Raw genomic sequence first — 16,996 nt, forward strand, 5'->3', positions numbered from 1 at the left:
TCTTTTGGTCAGCAAGTTCAGCAGCTCAGTGGTTTAATCGGCAGCACCACCGAGGGCCCCAACATAGTTATAGGTAATCATTAATACTTCATCCTCACCTACACAAATACTTATATTTTTCATGAGTAAGAACATGGTTAGATGAGTAGTTCTTATACACAGGGTGATTATGTATTATTTTGATTGACGCATATGAATTACTGGTACTCAGAGAAGTGGTTCCTGTACTAGTGCTAATCCATTAGCCATCAATCTGGCAAGATTTTCAGAAAATAAACAGCTCTAGCTAATATGCAGAAATATGGTACCAGTCTCTGGCATATTGGGAGGGGGGCAAAGCTGGTCCCACATGTTAGTTATCTTGAGATAACAGTAACCCAACTTTGCTGCTATCAAGTGCACATATAAAAAGGAACCAGTGCTCTTAACCGTTGAAAATACAGTAGATGAGGTGCTGCAGCACTGAAGAGGCAAATGGAATAAAGGAATGTTTAGCTAGACTAGATGAATTCAGATCTCCAGAGCCAAATGAACTGCATCCAAAAGCACCCATTGGCATTAATGATCAACTCTCAACCCTCCAAATTAATCTTGCCGAAACCCAGCAGGCAACTATCATAAGTGCCTTCCTATGCCACTGCACCTTTTCTGATCCTATCATCTGGCCTAACTGGAAACTATCTCCCACCAAGTATAAATAATGTGTAAACTATAGATGAAATTGGTGTCTTCTAGTCATAATAAAATAGTTTAGTATCTAAAGATTAACAAAACTCTTTGTCCTAAATGCAATTGTTAGTCTCTGCTAGAATAAGCCCTCTAAATCAATGTTGACACTTTTGTACATTCCATTGATTCAATCAGTGTTCTGTTGTTGGGATGTCTGAGTCAGATCCCTGAATTACATTTTGGATTTTGTTTCTTCGGCTACAACAGACTAACACTTTTATTCTCCTGAAAAAAATGATAGTCTGCAACAGCAAAATTACAGCACCTTAAAAAACTAACAGACTATGGTAACATAAAAAACATGGTAACATAAAATACCAAGATACACAGAGAGCAAACAAGTCAATTAAGAGATAACTATTTCAAGAAAACTCCTTTCCTAAGCAATACCAGCCTGGCTGACTCATCTGGAATCCTGACACACTTGTTCTAGGAAACAGATTGTACAACAAAGAAGCATATCCATTCATATTTATGTGGACTACACCCAAGGAAAATCTAGAAATTGCAAACAGCCCTTCTCACTTCCTATGGACACATTGCAATTTTACTCTTCTTCTTAACTGCTATCAAGTTGACTTCAACTTATGGCAGTGGTTCTCAACCCGTGGGTCCCCAGATGTTTTGGTCTTCAACTCCCAGAAATCCTAACAGCTGGTAAACTGGCTGGGATTTCATGAATGAGAGACCTCAGTGTAACCTTTCATCAGGTCTTGCAGGCTCAGGACCATGACTTCCTTGGTTGATTCTATCCTTTCTCTTTTCCTATTGCCTTCCATCTTACGAAGTATTACTGTCTTTTCCAGTGAGTCATGTCTGCTCATGGTATGGTCAAAGAACCTGAGTCTCCATTTAGTCATCTTGCTGTCTGGGGAGAGTTCAAGTTGATTCATTCTAGGAGTGATTTATCTCTATGTATCCATAGAACTCTTATCCAGAATCACCTTATAAATACAGTAGAGTCTCACTAATCCAAGCCTCGCTAATCCAAGCCTCTGGATAATCCAAGCCATTTTTGTAGTTAGTGTTTTCAATATATCGTGATATTTTGGTGCTAAATTCGTAAATGCAGTAATTACAACATAACATTACTGCGTATTGAACTACATTTTCTGTCAAATTTGTTGTATAACATGATGTTTTGGTGCTTAATTTGTAAAATCATAACCTAATTTGATGTTTAATAGGCTTTTCCTTAATCCCTCCTTATTATCCAAGATATTCACTTATCCAAGCTTCTACTGGCCCGTTTAGCTTGGATAAGTGAGACTCTACTGTACATTGATTTTCATTTTATCATCTTCCTTCATTCTCCATCTTTCAGAACCGTACATAGAAATTGGAAATACAGTGGCATGGAACTCCTGACTTACATATTCCGTGACATAACTACATTTTACAATCTTGTGTAATTCTTTTACAGCTGCCTTTCCAAGTCCTGATCTTCTTCTGATTTTTCAGAATCATGGAATGATACAGTTGGAAAAGACCCCAAGAGTCACCCAGTCCAACCCCTTGCCATTCAGGAACACACAATCAAAGCATTCCCAACAGGTGGTCAACCAGGTATCCCTCACAACCTCTGAGGATGCCTGACATAGATGTGGGCGAAGACATCAGGAGAAAATACTTCTGGAACATGGCCATACAGCCCGGAAAACACACAATAACCCTGTGATTCTGGCCATGAAAACATACGACAACACAGTTTCCAATCTAATTAAGGACTGGGCTGAGATATGGAAAAACCTGAACAATTTCCTTGTCTTCACTATCTATTTTGAAGTTATATAAATAATCTATGGTCACTATTGTTGTTTCCTTAAGATTTAACTGTAAATCTGCCTTTGCAATTTCTTCCTTGACTTTCTTCAGCAATCATCCCAAGTCTTTGCTATTTCCTGTTAATACAGTAGAGTCTCACTAATCCAAGCTAAACGGGCTGGCAGAAGCTTGGATAAGCGAATATCTTGGATAATAAGGACTGATCAAGGAAAAGCCTATTAAACATCAAATTAGGTTATGATTTTACAAATTAAGCACCAAAACTTCATGTTAGACAACAAATTTGACAGAAAAAGTAGTTCAATACGCAGTAATGTTATGTTGTAATTACTGTATTTACGAATTTAGCACCAAAATATCACGATATATTGGAAACATTGACTACAAAAATGGCTTGGATTATCCAGAGGCTTGGATAAGCGAGGCTTGGATTAGTGAGACTCTACTGTAGTACAGAGTCATCTGCATATATTAAATTGTTGATGTTCCTTCCTACAATTTTCACACCTCCTTCCCCCAAATCTAATCCTGCTTTACAGATGATACATTCAGCATACAAGTTACGAATATGTATAGGTAGATAAAGTACAGCTTTGTCTGATCCGTTGCTAACTGGAAACCATTCTGTTTCTCTGGCCCAAATATGTGTTACACATCAGAACAATTAAATGTTGTGGCACACCCATTCCTTAAGAATGAGCTTTTCCTCTATTTCCTTGCAAAATGCAGGTGCTGTCCAAAACAACAGTTTTAAAACGTTGCTCCTCCAGTTGTTTCAGAATACAGCTCCCAGAATTCCTGGCTGTTCCCCAAGCTAGCTGGGGCTTCTGAGAGTTGAAGTCCAAAACACCTAGAAGGCCAAAAGTTCAACAAATTCAGGGACATCTGCTACTCAGGGAGCATCATGGGAGTCGTAGTTTGGTGAAGTGGCAATATTATTTGGCAGAGAAGGGTAAATACCTTCTAAAACTACAGCTCCAATGATTCCATAGCAATTAAAGTGGTTTTGAATGTCATTAAATCTAAGCATAGATGCACTCTTAGTCTTCCTTCAATCTCTCAGTTGATTCAAAGGCAGCCTTCCCCTTTTACATCTCTTTTTGAATGCACCTACAATTTGGATTAAGGCAGTTTGGCACCACTTGAATTGCCATAGCTCAATGAGCTGGAATCCTGGGAATTGTAGTTTGGTGAGGCACTAGTCCTCTTTGACAGAGAAAGCTAAAGGCCTTGCAAAAGCTACAGCTGTGTAGATACATCTACACAGCAATAATAACAATAACAATCAGTTTTATTTATTACTTGCCTCTCCTGGTGGCTGAAGAAGGGGTACAACAAAGTCAAAATGTATGATCATAAAATATGTACAACAACTGTCATGTCAGACTACACAGAGAAGCCATTGAAATCCACAAGCATGTGGACAACTTCAACAGAAAGGAGGAAACCATGAAAATGAACAAAATCTGGCTACCAGTATTAAAAAACTCTAAAATCAAAACAGTAGATGGGAACCAACACTCTGAGGGCAGAGGAGCCCCAAGGACGGCTAATGACTGAACAAAGGATGCCCCACAGGCAAGAGACAAAACCTTTCCAATACTAATTAGGGTGATTAACTGAAACATTAATGCTGGCTTCCAACTGACAAAGGACTCTTGCCACACCCTGGACTCTCCACAGATACAGTAGAGTCTCACTTATCCAAGATTCGCTTATCCAAGCCTCTGGATTATCCAAGCCATTTTTGTAGTCAATGTTTTCAATATATCGTGATATTTTGTTGCTAAATTCGTAAATACAGTAATTACAACATAACATTCCTGCGTATTCAACTGCTTTTTCTGTCAAATTTGTTGTAAAACACGATGTTTTGGTGCTTAATTTGTAAAATCATAACCTAATTTGATGTTTAATAGGCTTTTCCTTAATCCCTCCTTATTATCCAAGATATTCGCTTATCCAAGCTTCTGCCGGCCCGTTTAGCTTGGATAAGTGAGACTCTACTGTATACATATTTTTTCCTTTCCTTGCCTAGTTTATCCATGCCTCACAGCCTCTGAGGATGCCTGCCATAGATGTGGGCGAAACGTCAGGAGAGAATACTTCTGGAACATGGCCACACAGCCCGAAAGACATACAACAACCCTGTGATCCCGGCCATGAAAGCCTTCGACAACACTTTGAAAGCATTATTTCATGTGTTGTTGATGGCCGGAATCACTATAGATACGGGCGAAACGTCAGGAGAGAATGCTTCTGGAACTCGCAGCAGTTCAGTGCTGTTAAGTATTATTTACCAGACAAAGGCGGTAAAAAAGCAGAGGTGGCGCTGTCGGGAATTGGAAGGAGGAAGCGAGGCCCTTCTCTGAGTTTGTGGCTGGGAAGGCTGGGCTAAAGAGCGAGGGAGGGAGGGAGGGAGGGAGGGGGAGATGTTTGTGGAAGAGGGAGGAGGAGGAGGAGGGGGCGGGGCCTAAGCGAGGCTGTTCCTGGGCCTCCCTCCTTCCCTCCCTCCGCAGAGATCGCAGAGCCGGGCCGCGGAGTAGAAGGAGCAGCAGCAACAGCAAGGGCCCAAGAGGAGGAGGAGGAGGAGGAAGGGGAAGGGGAGGAAGGCTCTTCTCTTGGCCCGCCATGGCGATCCGCAAGAAGAGCAACAAGAACCCTCCGGTGCTGAGCCACGAGTTCGTCGTGCAGAACCACGCGGACATCGTCTCTTGCATGGCCATGGTCTTCCTGCTGGGGCTCATGTTCGAGGTGAGCTTTGGGTGGGCGCCCATGGTGCTTTCCTCCAAGGGAGCTGCATCCCCACTGTGGCATGAATGCAGCTGGCGCCACCATGGAACCCTGGGAGATGTAGTTTGACAAGGTCTGGCAGCCCAAGAGAGCCGTAACTACCACTCCCAGGATTGCCAGGCTAAAGTGACCAACTGCATTAGTTCTGCAGCAAAGATGGACCCATTGAGCAGGCATGGCCCAACTTTGGCCCTCCAGGTGTTTTGGACTCCAGCTCCCACCATTCCTAACAGTCTCAGGCCACTTCCTTTTCCCCCTCCGCTGCTTAATTTTGCAAAACATTCCAGAAGAAAACCCCACTTTTTGCAAACATTCCAACACAAAACCCCACTTTTTGCAAACACTCCAGAAAACCCCATTTTTTTGCAAACATTCCCGAAGAAATTGTGGTACAGTAGAGTCTCGCTTATCCAACATTCTGGATTATCCAACGCATTTTTGTAGTCAATGTTTTCAATACATCGTGATATTTTGGTGCTAAATTCATAAATACAGTAATTACTACATAGCATTACTGCGTATTGAACTACTTTTTCTGTCAAATTTGTTGTTAAACATGCTGTTTGGGTGCTTAATTTGTAAAATCATAACCTAATTCAATGTGTAATAGGCTTTTCCTTAATCCCTCCTTATTATCCAACATATTTGCTTATCCAACATTCTGCCAGCCCGTTTATGTTTGATAAGTGAGACTCTACTGTAGTTGAAGTCCAAAACACCTGGAGGGTCCAAGTTTGCCCATGACTGATGTATAGTTTGGGGAAGCACTAGCCCTATGTTGCAGTGAAGACTAAAGGCTGTTAGGAATGGTGGGAGTTGGAGTCCAAAACACCTGGAGGGCCAAACTTTGCCCAAGCCTGCCACAGAGAATAAAATGGGAATTGTTATTTTCACCTAAGTAGACTTAAAGCCTACCAAAGCTGATACTAGCCTCTCCTTTCTCTTAATGCTCTCCTTTTGCATGCATGAACAAGTGTGTGTTGTTGCATGTGAATGTACTGAGTGGAATAAAATCTCAGGCTTAGTCCCTGGATGCATCCACACTGTAGAATTAATGCAATTTGATACCACTTCCATCTCCCATGGCTCAGTGCTATGGCATCATGGGAGCAGTTTGTTAAGGCACTCACACTCTTTGGCAGAGAAGGCTAAAGACACGTGTCAAACTACATCTTCCACGATTCCATAGCATTGAGCCGTGACAGTTAAAGTGGTGCCCAATGGCATTAGTTCTACAGCAGACATGGGCAAACTTTGGCCCTCCGGGTGTTTTGGACTTCAACTCCCACAATTCCTAACAGCCTACCGGCCAAAACACCCGGAGGGCCAAAGTTTGCCCATGCCTATTCTATAGTGTAGAGAAGGAGCATCTAGAGAGATAGATTTAAGCCTACCAACGTTGATGCTACCATTGCATTCTCTTCATGAGGTGAGATCCCTTGGCATATATGGTGGAATGGACTAGGAGGCTTGTTGTCTCTTCCAGCTCTTGTGAGTCTATGAATAAAGTCTGTGTTATTATTGTATGTGGGTAGCAAATAATCTAATTTGCCCCCAAGGAACTGGGAAATTGACACTTCTGTTCGATGTTTTGTTTTATATCTGATATAACAGGTTGCATTTTTTATTTGCTTTTAGTTATTAAGCCATAATTTGTTTTTATATGTTGGGTTATCAGTTTTTTCGTTATTATGGGTGTATTGTTGTTGTGTTCGGGCATTGAGTGTATGCCTTTTATGTTTGGAATTCGCCCTGAGTCCCTCTGGGGAGATAGGGCGGAATATAAATAAAATTTTATTATTATTACTGCATGAAATCAAAGTCAAAAGATGGTTAATTGCTGGAAGCAAGTGGTGGCCAAGCTACTGGTCCCTATGTTGTAGAATGAATGCAGTTGGAGACTCCTTGAACTACCAAGGGTCAGTGCTATGGAAATCTGGGAGTTGTAGTTGGACAAGGCCTTGAGTCTTCATTGCCAAAGAGTGGTGAGGCCTCACCAAGCTCCCAAAACTCCATAGCGTTTAAAGTGATGCAGGGCTGTATGAATTCTACACTGTAGAGAAAAAGACGGGATCTTCGGTTGCATCTGAGGAAGCAGACTTAAGCCTAGGAAAAGCTGAGGCTAATATTTTCTTTTTCTCAGTGAGCTACAAGATCCCTTTGCATACATGAATAAGCCTGTGTTGTTGTTGCATGTGCATATATTGAGTGGAGTGAAAAGCGAGGGGTGGCTAATTCCTGGAAGCAAGACGTGGTCCAGCAGCTAGTTCTTGCATGGCTCTATAGCAGACATGGGCAAACTTGGGCCCTCCAGGTGTTTTGGACTTCAAACCCCACCATTCCTTACAGCCTCAGGCCCCTTTCTTTCCCCCTTAAGCTTAAGTGGTGCCAAAACTGCATTAATTGAACTATGTAGTTCAGGCATGGGCAAACTTGGGCCCTCCAGGTGTTTTGAACTACACCTCCAACAATTCCTAACAGCCTTCCAGCTGTTAGGAATTGTGGGAGTTGAAGTCCAAAACACCTGGAGGGCCCAAGTTTGCCCATGCCTGCTCTATAGTGTTGAATGAATGCTCCTGTGAGTTGTAGTTTTACAATGTCTTGAACCAACCCACAATATATTCTCCACTGTACAGTTAATGCAGTTCGGACATCACTGGGAACTGCTATGGCTTAAATGTGATGGAATGAATCCTGGGAGTTGTAGCATGACAAGATCTTGAGCCTCCTTGGCCATAGACTCACGAAACTCCCAGGATTCCCTCGCATTGAGCCAGGGCATTTAAAGTGGTATCAAGCTGCATTAATGCTACGATGAAGATGCACCCCCGCAGCCAGCTGTAAAGCTCATGTTTGCAATTGGAGATGGAGAGGGTTCTAGTTGAAGGAGAGAAGGGTTGGCTCAATCCTCTCTGCTTTGCCAGAGCCACAAAGCAGAGCAGCATTTGCAGGAGGCGTGGAGAAATCACACCCCCCCCCCCATATTCCCCAAAGGCTGGCTCCAGTTCCTGGTCTAGGAAGGTTACGTGGCACTGTGAGCGAGCTCTATGGGGAGGGCGGGGAGGCTGGGCTGCCTCTCTGGTTGCAAAGCGGGTGGGGGAAGGCAAGCAGGGTTTGTTTTTTCTCAGGTTGCCAGAACAGGAAGAGGCTTGGAGAGGAGGAGGAGAGGACGGCCTGTCCTTTGTGTGCCCAGCAGCAGGACTACAAGCCCCATGGGGCGCTGCGGCAAGCAGCCCATCCTGTCTCTCTCCCCCTTCTGCTCCAGGGAAGGTGAAGTGGACGGTGACGTGGACCTCGGAGAGCCCCACAGACCCGCCTCCTGTGTGGACGGCTCTGGGCACGCCCCTCTCTCTGGGCAGAGCGACACGTTGCCTCTCCAAAGTGATAGGCTCAGGGTGCTGCTACACTGAGTGAATGCAGTTTGGCCACCACTTTGAACTACTATGGACCACAGAAGCAACATCCTTTTGCTTCTCTTGGGGCTGCAGAATGAACGCACTTTTGGCACTACTTTTAACTGCTATGGCTCAAGGCTAAGGGATCCTTGGAGTGGTAATTTTAAAAGGTCTTTTAGCCCCTGCCCAAGAGTGCTGGTGCCTCACGAAACTACAAATCCCAGGATTCCACAGCACTGAATCAAGACAGATAAAACTTTATCAGATTTCACTCATTCTACAGTGTAGCTACAACAGAGAAAGGTGGAAGGTTTCCTTCCAATTGAAAGAGTATACAGGTGCATCTATACCAGGCTTGGACAAGCTCCGGCCCTCCAGGTGTTTTGGACTTCAACTCCCACAATTCCTAACAGCTGGGTGGAATTGTGGGAGTTGAAGCCCAAAAGACCTGGAGGGCTCAAGTTTGCCCATGCCTGATGGGTTCAATTAATGCAGTTTTGGCACCACTATAAACTGCCATGGCTCCGGGCTATGGGATCCTGGAAATTTCTTTAAAAGTCTCCCAAAGAGTGCTGCTTGCCTCACCAAACTTCAAATCCCGGGATTCCATAGCACTAAGCTATGGTAGTTCAAGTGGTGTCAAATTGTATTCCTTCTGTTGCACCCAGAGAAATATAGAAAAGGTGGAAAACTTCCCGAAATCAAAAGAGGATAAGAATGTATTTAGAATTAATGCAGTTTTGGCACCACTTTTAATCACCTTGTCTCAAGGCTATGGGATCCTGGGGTCATTAGCCTTCTCTGCCAAGGAGTGCTGGTGCTTCACCAAAGTACAGCTCCTGAGTAGCAGATGCCTATGAATTTGTTTAGCACAGTCTTTCCCAGGCTTTGCCCCTCCAGGTGTTTTGGACTTCAACTTCTAGTCTAAAACAACTAGAGAAGCAAAGTTTCAGAATCACTGGTTAGCCATTTCAGAATCACTGGTTAGTCATTACATCAGGATAAGAGGCTGACATCAGACCATGGAATCCCAGAAGTTGTAGTTTTACAAGGTCTTTAGTTTTCTCTACCAAAGAGTGCTGACGCCTCATCAAACTACAAATCTCCCATTTTCATTGCAGCGAGCCCTTGGCATTAAACTCATATTAACTGCATGAATTCTATACTGTAGATGTATCCCAAGGAAGTTTCCCCTCTTTGCCTCTGCTTGTTTTTCCAATGGAAGCCACAGTGGGACTTGAGGATTCACCTTCAACCCATATCCTCAGGGCTTAAAAAAGAATTTGGTGCCCCCATGCATATTAATTTAAACTAAATAATAACAAACAGTAAGATAAAATGTTGTTTTTTCCATTTTACTTACAGTAAGTTGGAAAATAGTGTTTATCTTTGTACACTTCCACTTCATTTATATTTGAAAGGTTTTCTCTTGCTTTTTCCAGTTTTCTGTTACTATTTTTTGTGTGTGCCAGGAGTGACTTGAGAACCTGCAAGTCACTTCTGGTGTGAGAGAATTGGCCGTCTGCACAGACATTGCCCAAGGGATGCCCAGATGTTTGATGTTTTACCATCCTTGTGGGAGGCTTCTCTAATGTCCTCGCATGGGGAGCTGAAGCTGACAGAGGGAGCTCACTCTCCCCAGATTCAAACCTCTGACATGTCAGTCAGCAGTCCTGCCACCCATTGCTCCACTGGGGGTTCCATAGTTTTTTCTTGCAGGAGCCTCTTTCCATGGATTGCACAATTTGCAATTTTGCACCATATGGTCCATGGTAAATCCGGCCATAGAAGTCTTCTGTGGTGCTTCCCTTCCCCTGATGCTCTAAGCACCTGCCTATTTTGCATAATGGTTAATCCAGCCCTGAATGTCCTTCACAGCAGGTCTCAGCGATAAAGGGTTTGAGCAACATTATCTTTAGAGCCAGGTGAACCCCATTCCTTAAACGACAGGATCCTCTGGTGATGCTGTACAGAGTAAAGTAGTTTTCAAATGAATTCAAAAGTGAGAAAAGATGCTTCCATTTGGTTGCTGACCTGACAGCATGCAGGTTTCATTTTCATGCTATTAATGTAGTTGGCGGCTTCTCTTGTGTTGTGTCTTTCTATTAAGTGTGTGTGTGTGTGTCTGTATATGTGTGTATATCACAAAAGGTTACAGAAACGGCAGTCCCATATGGGCCTGAGAATGTTTTAGTATTCTTGTTGTGTTAAATCACAGATGCTCAAAAATAGAAATGTGTAGGCAAGCAAAATAGTAAACAAATATCTGGGTGTTCATTTGCAATCTTGGGCTAATATGTGCATTGTTGACATAATAATGATTAATGATGCAAAGGCATCTTGTTGCACCTTTGAGACTGAAGGAAGTTTATAGCATATGTTTTTGTAACTACACCTAATGAAGTAGACCGAGTCTATCTCTCAGGCTCAAAAATGCTACAAGATGTCTTTGGATGTTTATACAAACAAACACGGCTGCATCTTTTTGATGAATTATGGAAGTAACCTTCCTTTTTCAGCCCATTATACATCTTTCAGAGCCTTGTTCAATACTGTTCAATACTGTTCTTTTACTTAGAAGAGGGATGAGCAAAGTGCAGCTCTCCAGATGGTGCTGGACTTTCTCCTCCATCATTCCTCATCATTCCTTATTATACTGATTAGGGCTAAAAGGAGTTGGAGTTCGGCAGCAACTGGACAGCCACACTTACCTCACTGCAGACCTGTTTATTTTAATGACTTTTGTTAAAAATTTAATTTGCCTTAAGATTGTTTGTAGCACACATTTACTTGAGATTTCCTGTTGTTTCAGGTTACAGCAAAAGCAGCTGTTGTTTTTGTTACACTTCAATATAATGTCACCATTCCTGCCACAGGTAACACTCTATCAGATATTTATGCATCTCAGTAGAGAAAACTATTATCTTCAGAAGTAAAAACCCCTAGAAACAGCAAACTTTGCCTTCCCCATCATAGATCAGGATTTCATTCTTTCCTTCCTGACTTTCAGTTAACCACTTAGTTGTTTTACTCCATTCAGCAACATTTATCTGGTAAAGGATTAGAAATCATGATTTGTTATAGATTGCCAACTTGGTTTGTTTGTTCATTCAAAAAACTATTGATTACTACATGTAAAAGCTAAAGGCACAGTGTGCTAAAATGGGAGATAAAATATTCAATTCCAAGATTTTAGCATCAAACCATGGTTGGGACTAACAATTGACACCATGTTTTTCATTGACTATTGTGAATATGAACTGCTTCTGGGTGCAGGAAAAGGGTTGTTTTTTATATCTTGTTCATATTTCAAACAATTAATTTGGAACCTGAAAATGCAGGTCTAAATTGAATTGTTAAGTTACTTAAGTTCCATTGATATGTTATTTTGGACTAGGTAAAGGTTTTCCCCTGACATTAAGTCTAGTCATGTCTGACTCTGGGGGTTGATGCCCATCTCCAATTCTAAACTGAAGAGCAGGCATTGTCCGTAGAACCTCCAAGGTTATGTGGCCAGCATGACTGCATGGAGTGCCATTACCTTCCCACAGAAGGGGTACCTCTTGATCTACTCACATTTGCATCTTTTCGAATTGCTAGGTTGGCAGAAGCTGAGCCTAACAGCAGGCGCTCATTCTGCTCCCCAGATTCGAATTTTGGACTAACAATTACATTTAAGCCAAATCTCTTCCAATATTTTTAGATGCTGCATGCGTTATTAGTTAGACCTTATATTCCTCATACTGTGTACCAGCTAGGGCTGGGATAAGGAATGTGTGACACACAGAGCCAGGTATTGTTGAAAAACTTAATACACTATGTAACAGAATTTGAAAAAAAAATATGTTCCTGGTTTGAAAGTATTATTCCTGTTTAATTGTGCAGTACTTACTTTGAAAGTAGTTGTTATGCTCCAGAAACTTTTTTGGCTGCTATAAACTATGTTGAATTAGTTGATTCTGTATGAGATATTCATTGAAAAACTATAGCAAAATGTGCTGCAAGATGTCCTGCAAAAGCAAAGTTTTTGCAGTATAATAAACTTTTCCCATGTTTTTATGATAGAACCAATTAGGAAATGATATTTATAACCCAAGAACAAAAATCATGTTACATAGTTTTATAAGCATAAGCCTAGAGTAACACATGCTAGTAATTGCAGCCTACCATCCTCTGATGGGCCATATATTCCACATCACTTGAGCTCATTGTATAGAAGTACGTAATAGGGTTTTTTTTTTTTGTAGTGGTCACCAAATCAGAAAGACTCTGTTTTGTTGCTGTTCTTTCTTGTATTTGGGGTGATGAGGGTTGAGCTGGCATTTTTTGAAGGTTGCTGTCTCTTCTCTCTCAGAAACAGAGTCCACAGAAACAATCACATTGTATCACTATGGCATCAAAGACCTGGCGACTGTTTTCTTCTATATGCTGGTGGCAATAATCATCCACGCAATTATTCAAGAATATGTGCTAGATGTAAGTATTGTTTGCAAGGACAATACTGGGTATTAATGTAATATACCCAATATACTCAACAATATGTTAATAAAATTCTGGGTTGACTTCTCCTTGGGCTAATGCTAGAGACAGGGACAATTATGCCGATTCAATGTGTTCTGTGCTTCCTACCAGTTACTGACAAGTTCTCCACCATGATTTGGGCAAGTGAGGGGTAATAAAGTCTTACCTATGCTTCTTGTCAACATCTTTGCACTGAGTCCCTAATAGAAGCAGGTTGTTTTTGTTGCACTTTACTCTCCCCCCATCCCCCATTTTTTCAGGCCACATGATTGATGAAGATGATGATGTGGGAGCTTCTCCCCTCTGCCTCTTGTCACTGTCTTTGTGATGGGTCGATAATGATGCTTCGTTCTTTCCCCCACCTTCATTTGTTCTTCTTTCTTATATATATTCCCTTCCCTGTGTATATTTTTGAGAACTGCAGTGCAGTTTATACACACTTCCAATGTAACCCCTCAAACAAACAGATCTTCTCCTTCTCTTTAGATCAGTGGTTCTCAACCTGTGTGTTCCCAGATGTTTTGACCTTCAATCCCAGAAATCCTAACAGCTAGTAAACTGGCTGGGATTTCTGGGAGTTGTACCCACAGGTTGAGAACCACTACTTTAGATCTTCCTGAGAATTCTCCCTCTACAAGCTTTTATAAAAGAAAAGGAAAAGATTTATTTTTACATGCCTCTAGATTTTGTGCTCCACAGATCATAGCAAATTCTGTAATTTTGAACCCAAAACTTGCACTCGCCTTATTCACAAGAGTCCTTTATAAGTATATATGGTAATTGATTGCTGCATGCACTGTAGACTTGGCTTTAGATTTTGCCTTGACATGACAAATGACTCTTTATCAAAATCATTGTCCAGATCAATAATACAAATTACTTTTTCTGTTAGAAAATAAACAGGAAAATGCACTTCTCCAAGACGAAGCATAGCAAGTTCAATGAATCTGGACAACTCAGTGCATTCTACCTTTTCTCCTGTGTCTGGGGTACCAGCATTCTTGTGTCTGTGAGTACCTCACCTTCCGTGTTTATAGTGAAAAGAGTGATTTGAAAGTATCTGAACTCCTTGATTGGGATTTCTTTATGACAGTTTAATCTTGGCTCAAAACTGAACAACTAACTGTTTTTCAGCTCTTTTCAACAGCAAATGTTTTCTAAACTTTTGTATTTTGGGGATGACCCCCTTGGTGGTTTGAATCTAAACTTAGAAAGATTGTTGAAATCTGACTTTACTGATTGATTTCAGTGGAAGCTTTGCAAATGGCTACTGTTTCAATTACATATGTGTTTACCTGGATCATATCAAATTAAGTGCATGTTTGCTCATGTAAACAAATATGTGGCTTCCATTCATTTTCTTGCAGGAATAGATTAAATGGCATAACGTAGTTATGACATTTTTGGGGTTTCTTTAACTGGATCAGATAACATTTTTATTCAAGTCTGAATCATTGCAGATGTTGATCTTTCCGTTTCCTTTTCACAATTATTTCTATTTCATCTGCATGTGCAAGGTCACAACTCTCTTGGAAACCCAAGTGTATAGAGCCATTAGTAAAGATTCTATATTATCTATTTCATCATGTGAAAGTGGGAAAAGAGGGTGATCAAAAATTTAGTGTTATGCTGTATTATCTTCCAAGTGAACTGCAGGTAGGCATATGGCACGACTCGTTTGGTTTTGTTTCTGGGAAAGAATGGGAAATAAATGTTCATGCAATGGCTGATGAATGGGCAAAGCAACTTTATTTTTGTTGATTATAATTCCAAGAATTCTCTAAAACCAGAGTGGCTAGCGGCTATACAAAATGAAAGACCCAGGAAGCTATAATCCAAAACACCAATACTTCCAAGCTCTCTAAATGGGTGGTAGTTTGTCTACTGTGCATGGCTTTCTGTGCTGTGAGGCTGAAGAATCCCTATCCTCAAATGCCAAGAAAATTCAATCTCTCATCTCAGTGATCAGAAGAGATCTAACTCCGGCGCCGTCAGAGAGAGTCTTCATGCTGCAGTCTATCCCCTTCTGGGCAAGACATGTACTGTGAGAGAGGACATTTTTCATTGAGTGAGGAAGCAAGGGCTTGGCAGACAATATGACTGAGTCTCTGAAAGGCTTGAATTAGTACCTCAAAGGATTGTGAGGAATCACATGCAACTGGTCTGATCTGCATTCCGATATAATGAAGGCAAATATCCTTTGCCCTTCCTTGCCTTTTGGGAACACTTTGTTAAACATTTTCTGAGGATAAGTTTTAAGGGTTGCAACATATCCAGAGTCGACCAGAACTTGGGGAAAAAACATTTTGGATCTACAAACCTCTAGAGTTCCACATTATCAGTAGCTTTGCTAGCAAAGAGATTATGGCAAACTATTGTCCAAAAAAGGAACTGTGTTGTGCCCTAATTGACCGGATTTTAAAATGTGAACCCTCCTCATTTTCAGGAGAACTACATTTCTGATCCAACATCACTCTGGAGAGACTACCCGCATACAGCAATGCCGTAAGTTTACTTTGTTAAATTCATAAAGTAGTGTATGTGCATATGTGTGTTCACTATTTATTTTGCTTTAAATGAGTTGATATCTTGTGTGCAACTAAAGTGATACCTTGACTTAAAAGTTTAATTAATTCTGTGATTTAGCTCTTAACTCAAAATGCTCTTATCTAAAGCGAATTTCCAATTGAAATGCTATTAATCTGTTCCAGTTCCCCAAAGCCCCCCTTATTTTTTGTTCTGTATTTTAAATAAGAAAATGTACTTTATAAATAACAAATAATGTATAAATGCACAATAACATGGAACAATAAAAAAGAAAGATGAACTTTAAAGTGGTAGAAGCACAAAGTTGTGGCAAGGAAGTACAAAGTGAAAAGGCAGAAGCATTGTTTTCTTCATACTCATTCATTCCAGCCTCCCTTCCTCTCTTGTTCTCTCTCCCTCTCTCTCTTCATGAAGCCAAACATACCAGCAGTGCAAACCACACAAAATCAACTAGCCCAAAGACGGCAGTCTCCCAAAGTGGACAAGATCATGAGTTACAGAGGCATGGAGGCTGCTCCCTAAGGCCCTGTACTCACTCTAGCACTCACTGTAATGCTAATTCCTAACTCAAAATGCTGTTCCTATGTTAAAGCAAAACACGGACCGACCAACAGCTCTTAACTCAAAGCACTAAATTGGAATGTTCTTAAGTTAAGTTTCCACTGTATTATAATTACCCTATTTTTACATGCTATATAAGCCTCTTCACCTGGTCTTCTAATACACTGCTTCTTAAATTGTGGGTCCTGATCCCAAATGCGGTCTCCTTAGCTCAATGTAACAAAAAATTGGCACCAGTAAAAGGTTCCTGAATGCCACCCATTTACACAAATTTGTTAGCAACAACCTGCAGTTTTTATCATGGACTCTGCACAAAATGCTTCAGCTGTTCTCCACAAAAGGGAAAAGCAGCCTGTATCACAAGCCTTGCAAATGATGATTTGTTATAAGTAAACATTTGATTTTCATACCTATTTTATATACTTGTATATTTGGGTCACATAAACATTTCTCAGCTAGAAAAGGGTCACAAGTGAAAAACATTTAAGAAACACAGTTCTAATGCACGTTCAATGAATGCTATTTTTATTAATAGTGTATTACTGGTAACTTCCATCATAAATTAATTGTTGCCAATCATGTGGTTAAATTGTTGGAATATTGGACTGGAGTTTAGAGAGACCAAGTTTCAAATCCTGGCTCAGTCACAGAAACCCACCGGGAGA

General features: G+C 41.1%; 1 protein-coding gene across 1 annotated transcript in view; it reads left to right on the top strand.

The window, feature by feature from the left end:
• Nucleotides 1-4,967: 4,967 nt before the first annotated feature.
• The window catches only part of tram1 (translocation associated membrane protein 1), a 37,106-nt gene continuing 25,077 nt past the window's right edge, over nucleotides 4,968-16,996 (top strand). The window contains exons 1-5 of the mRNA XM_003219636.4: nucleotides 4,968-5,268; nucleotides 11,515-11,578; nucleotides 13,057-13,178; nucleotides 14,116-14,232; nucleotides 15,670-15,728. Of these exons, the coding sequence (XP_003219684.1) occupies nucleotides 5,146-5,268; nucleotides 11,515-11,578; nucleotides 13,057-13,178; nucleotides 14,116-14,232; nucleotides 15,670-15,728 (485 nt within the window). The 5' untranslated portion in view covers nucleotides 4,968-5,145. The remainder of the gene's footprint in view (nucleotides 5,269-11,514; nucleotides 11,579-13,056; nucleotides 13,179-14,115; nucleotides 14,233-15,669; nucleotides 15,729-16,996) is intronic.

Source organism: Anolis carolinensis, chromosome 4, assembly GCF_035594765.1.
Source record: "Anolis carolinensis isolate JA03-04 chromosome 4, rAnoCar3.1.pri, whole genome shotgun sequence".
Classification (NCBI taxonomy): domain Eukaryota; kingdom Metazoa; phylum Chordata; class Lepidosauria; order Squamata; family Dactyloidae; genus Anolis; species Anolis carolinensis.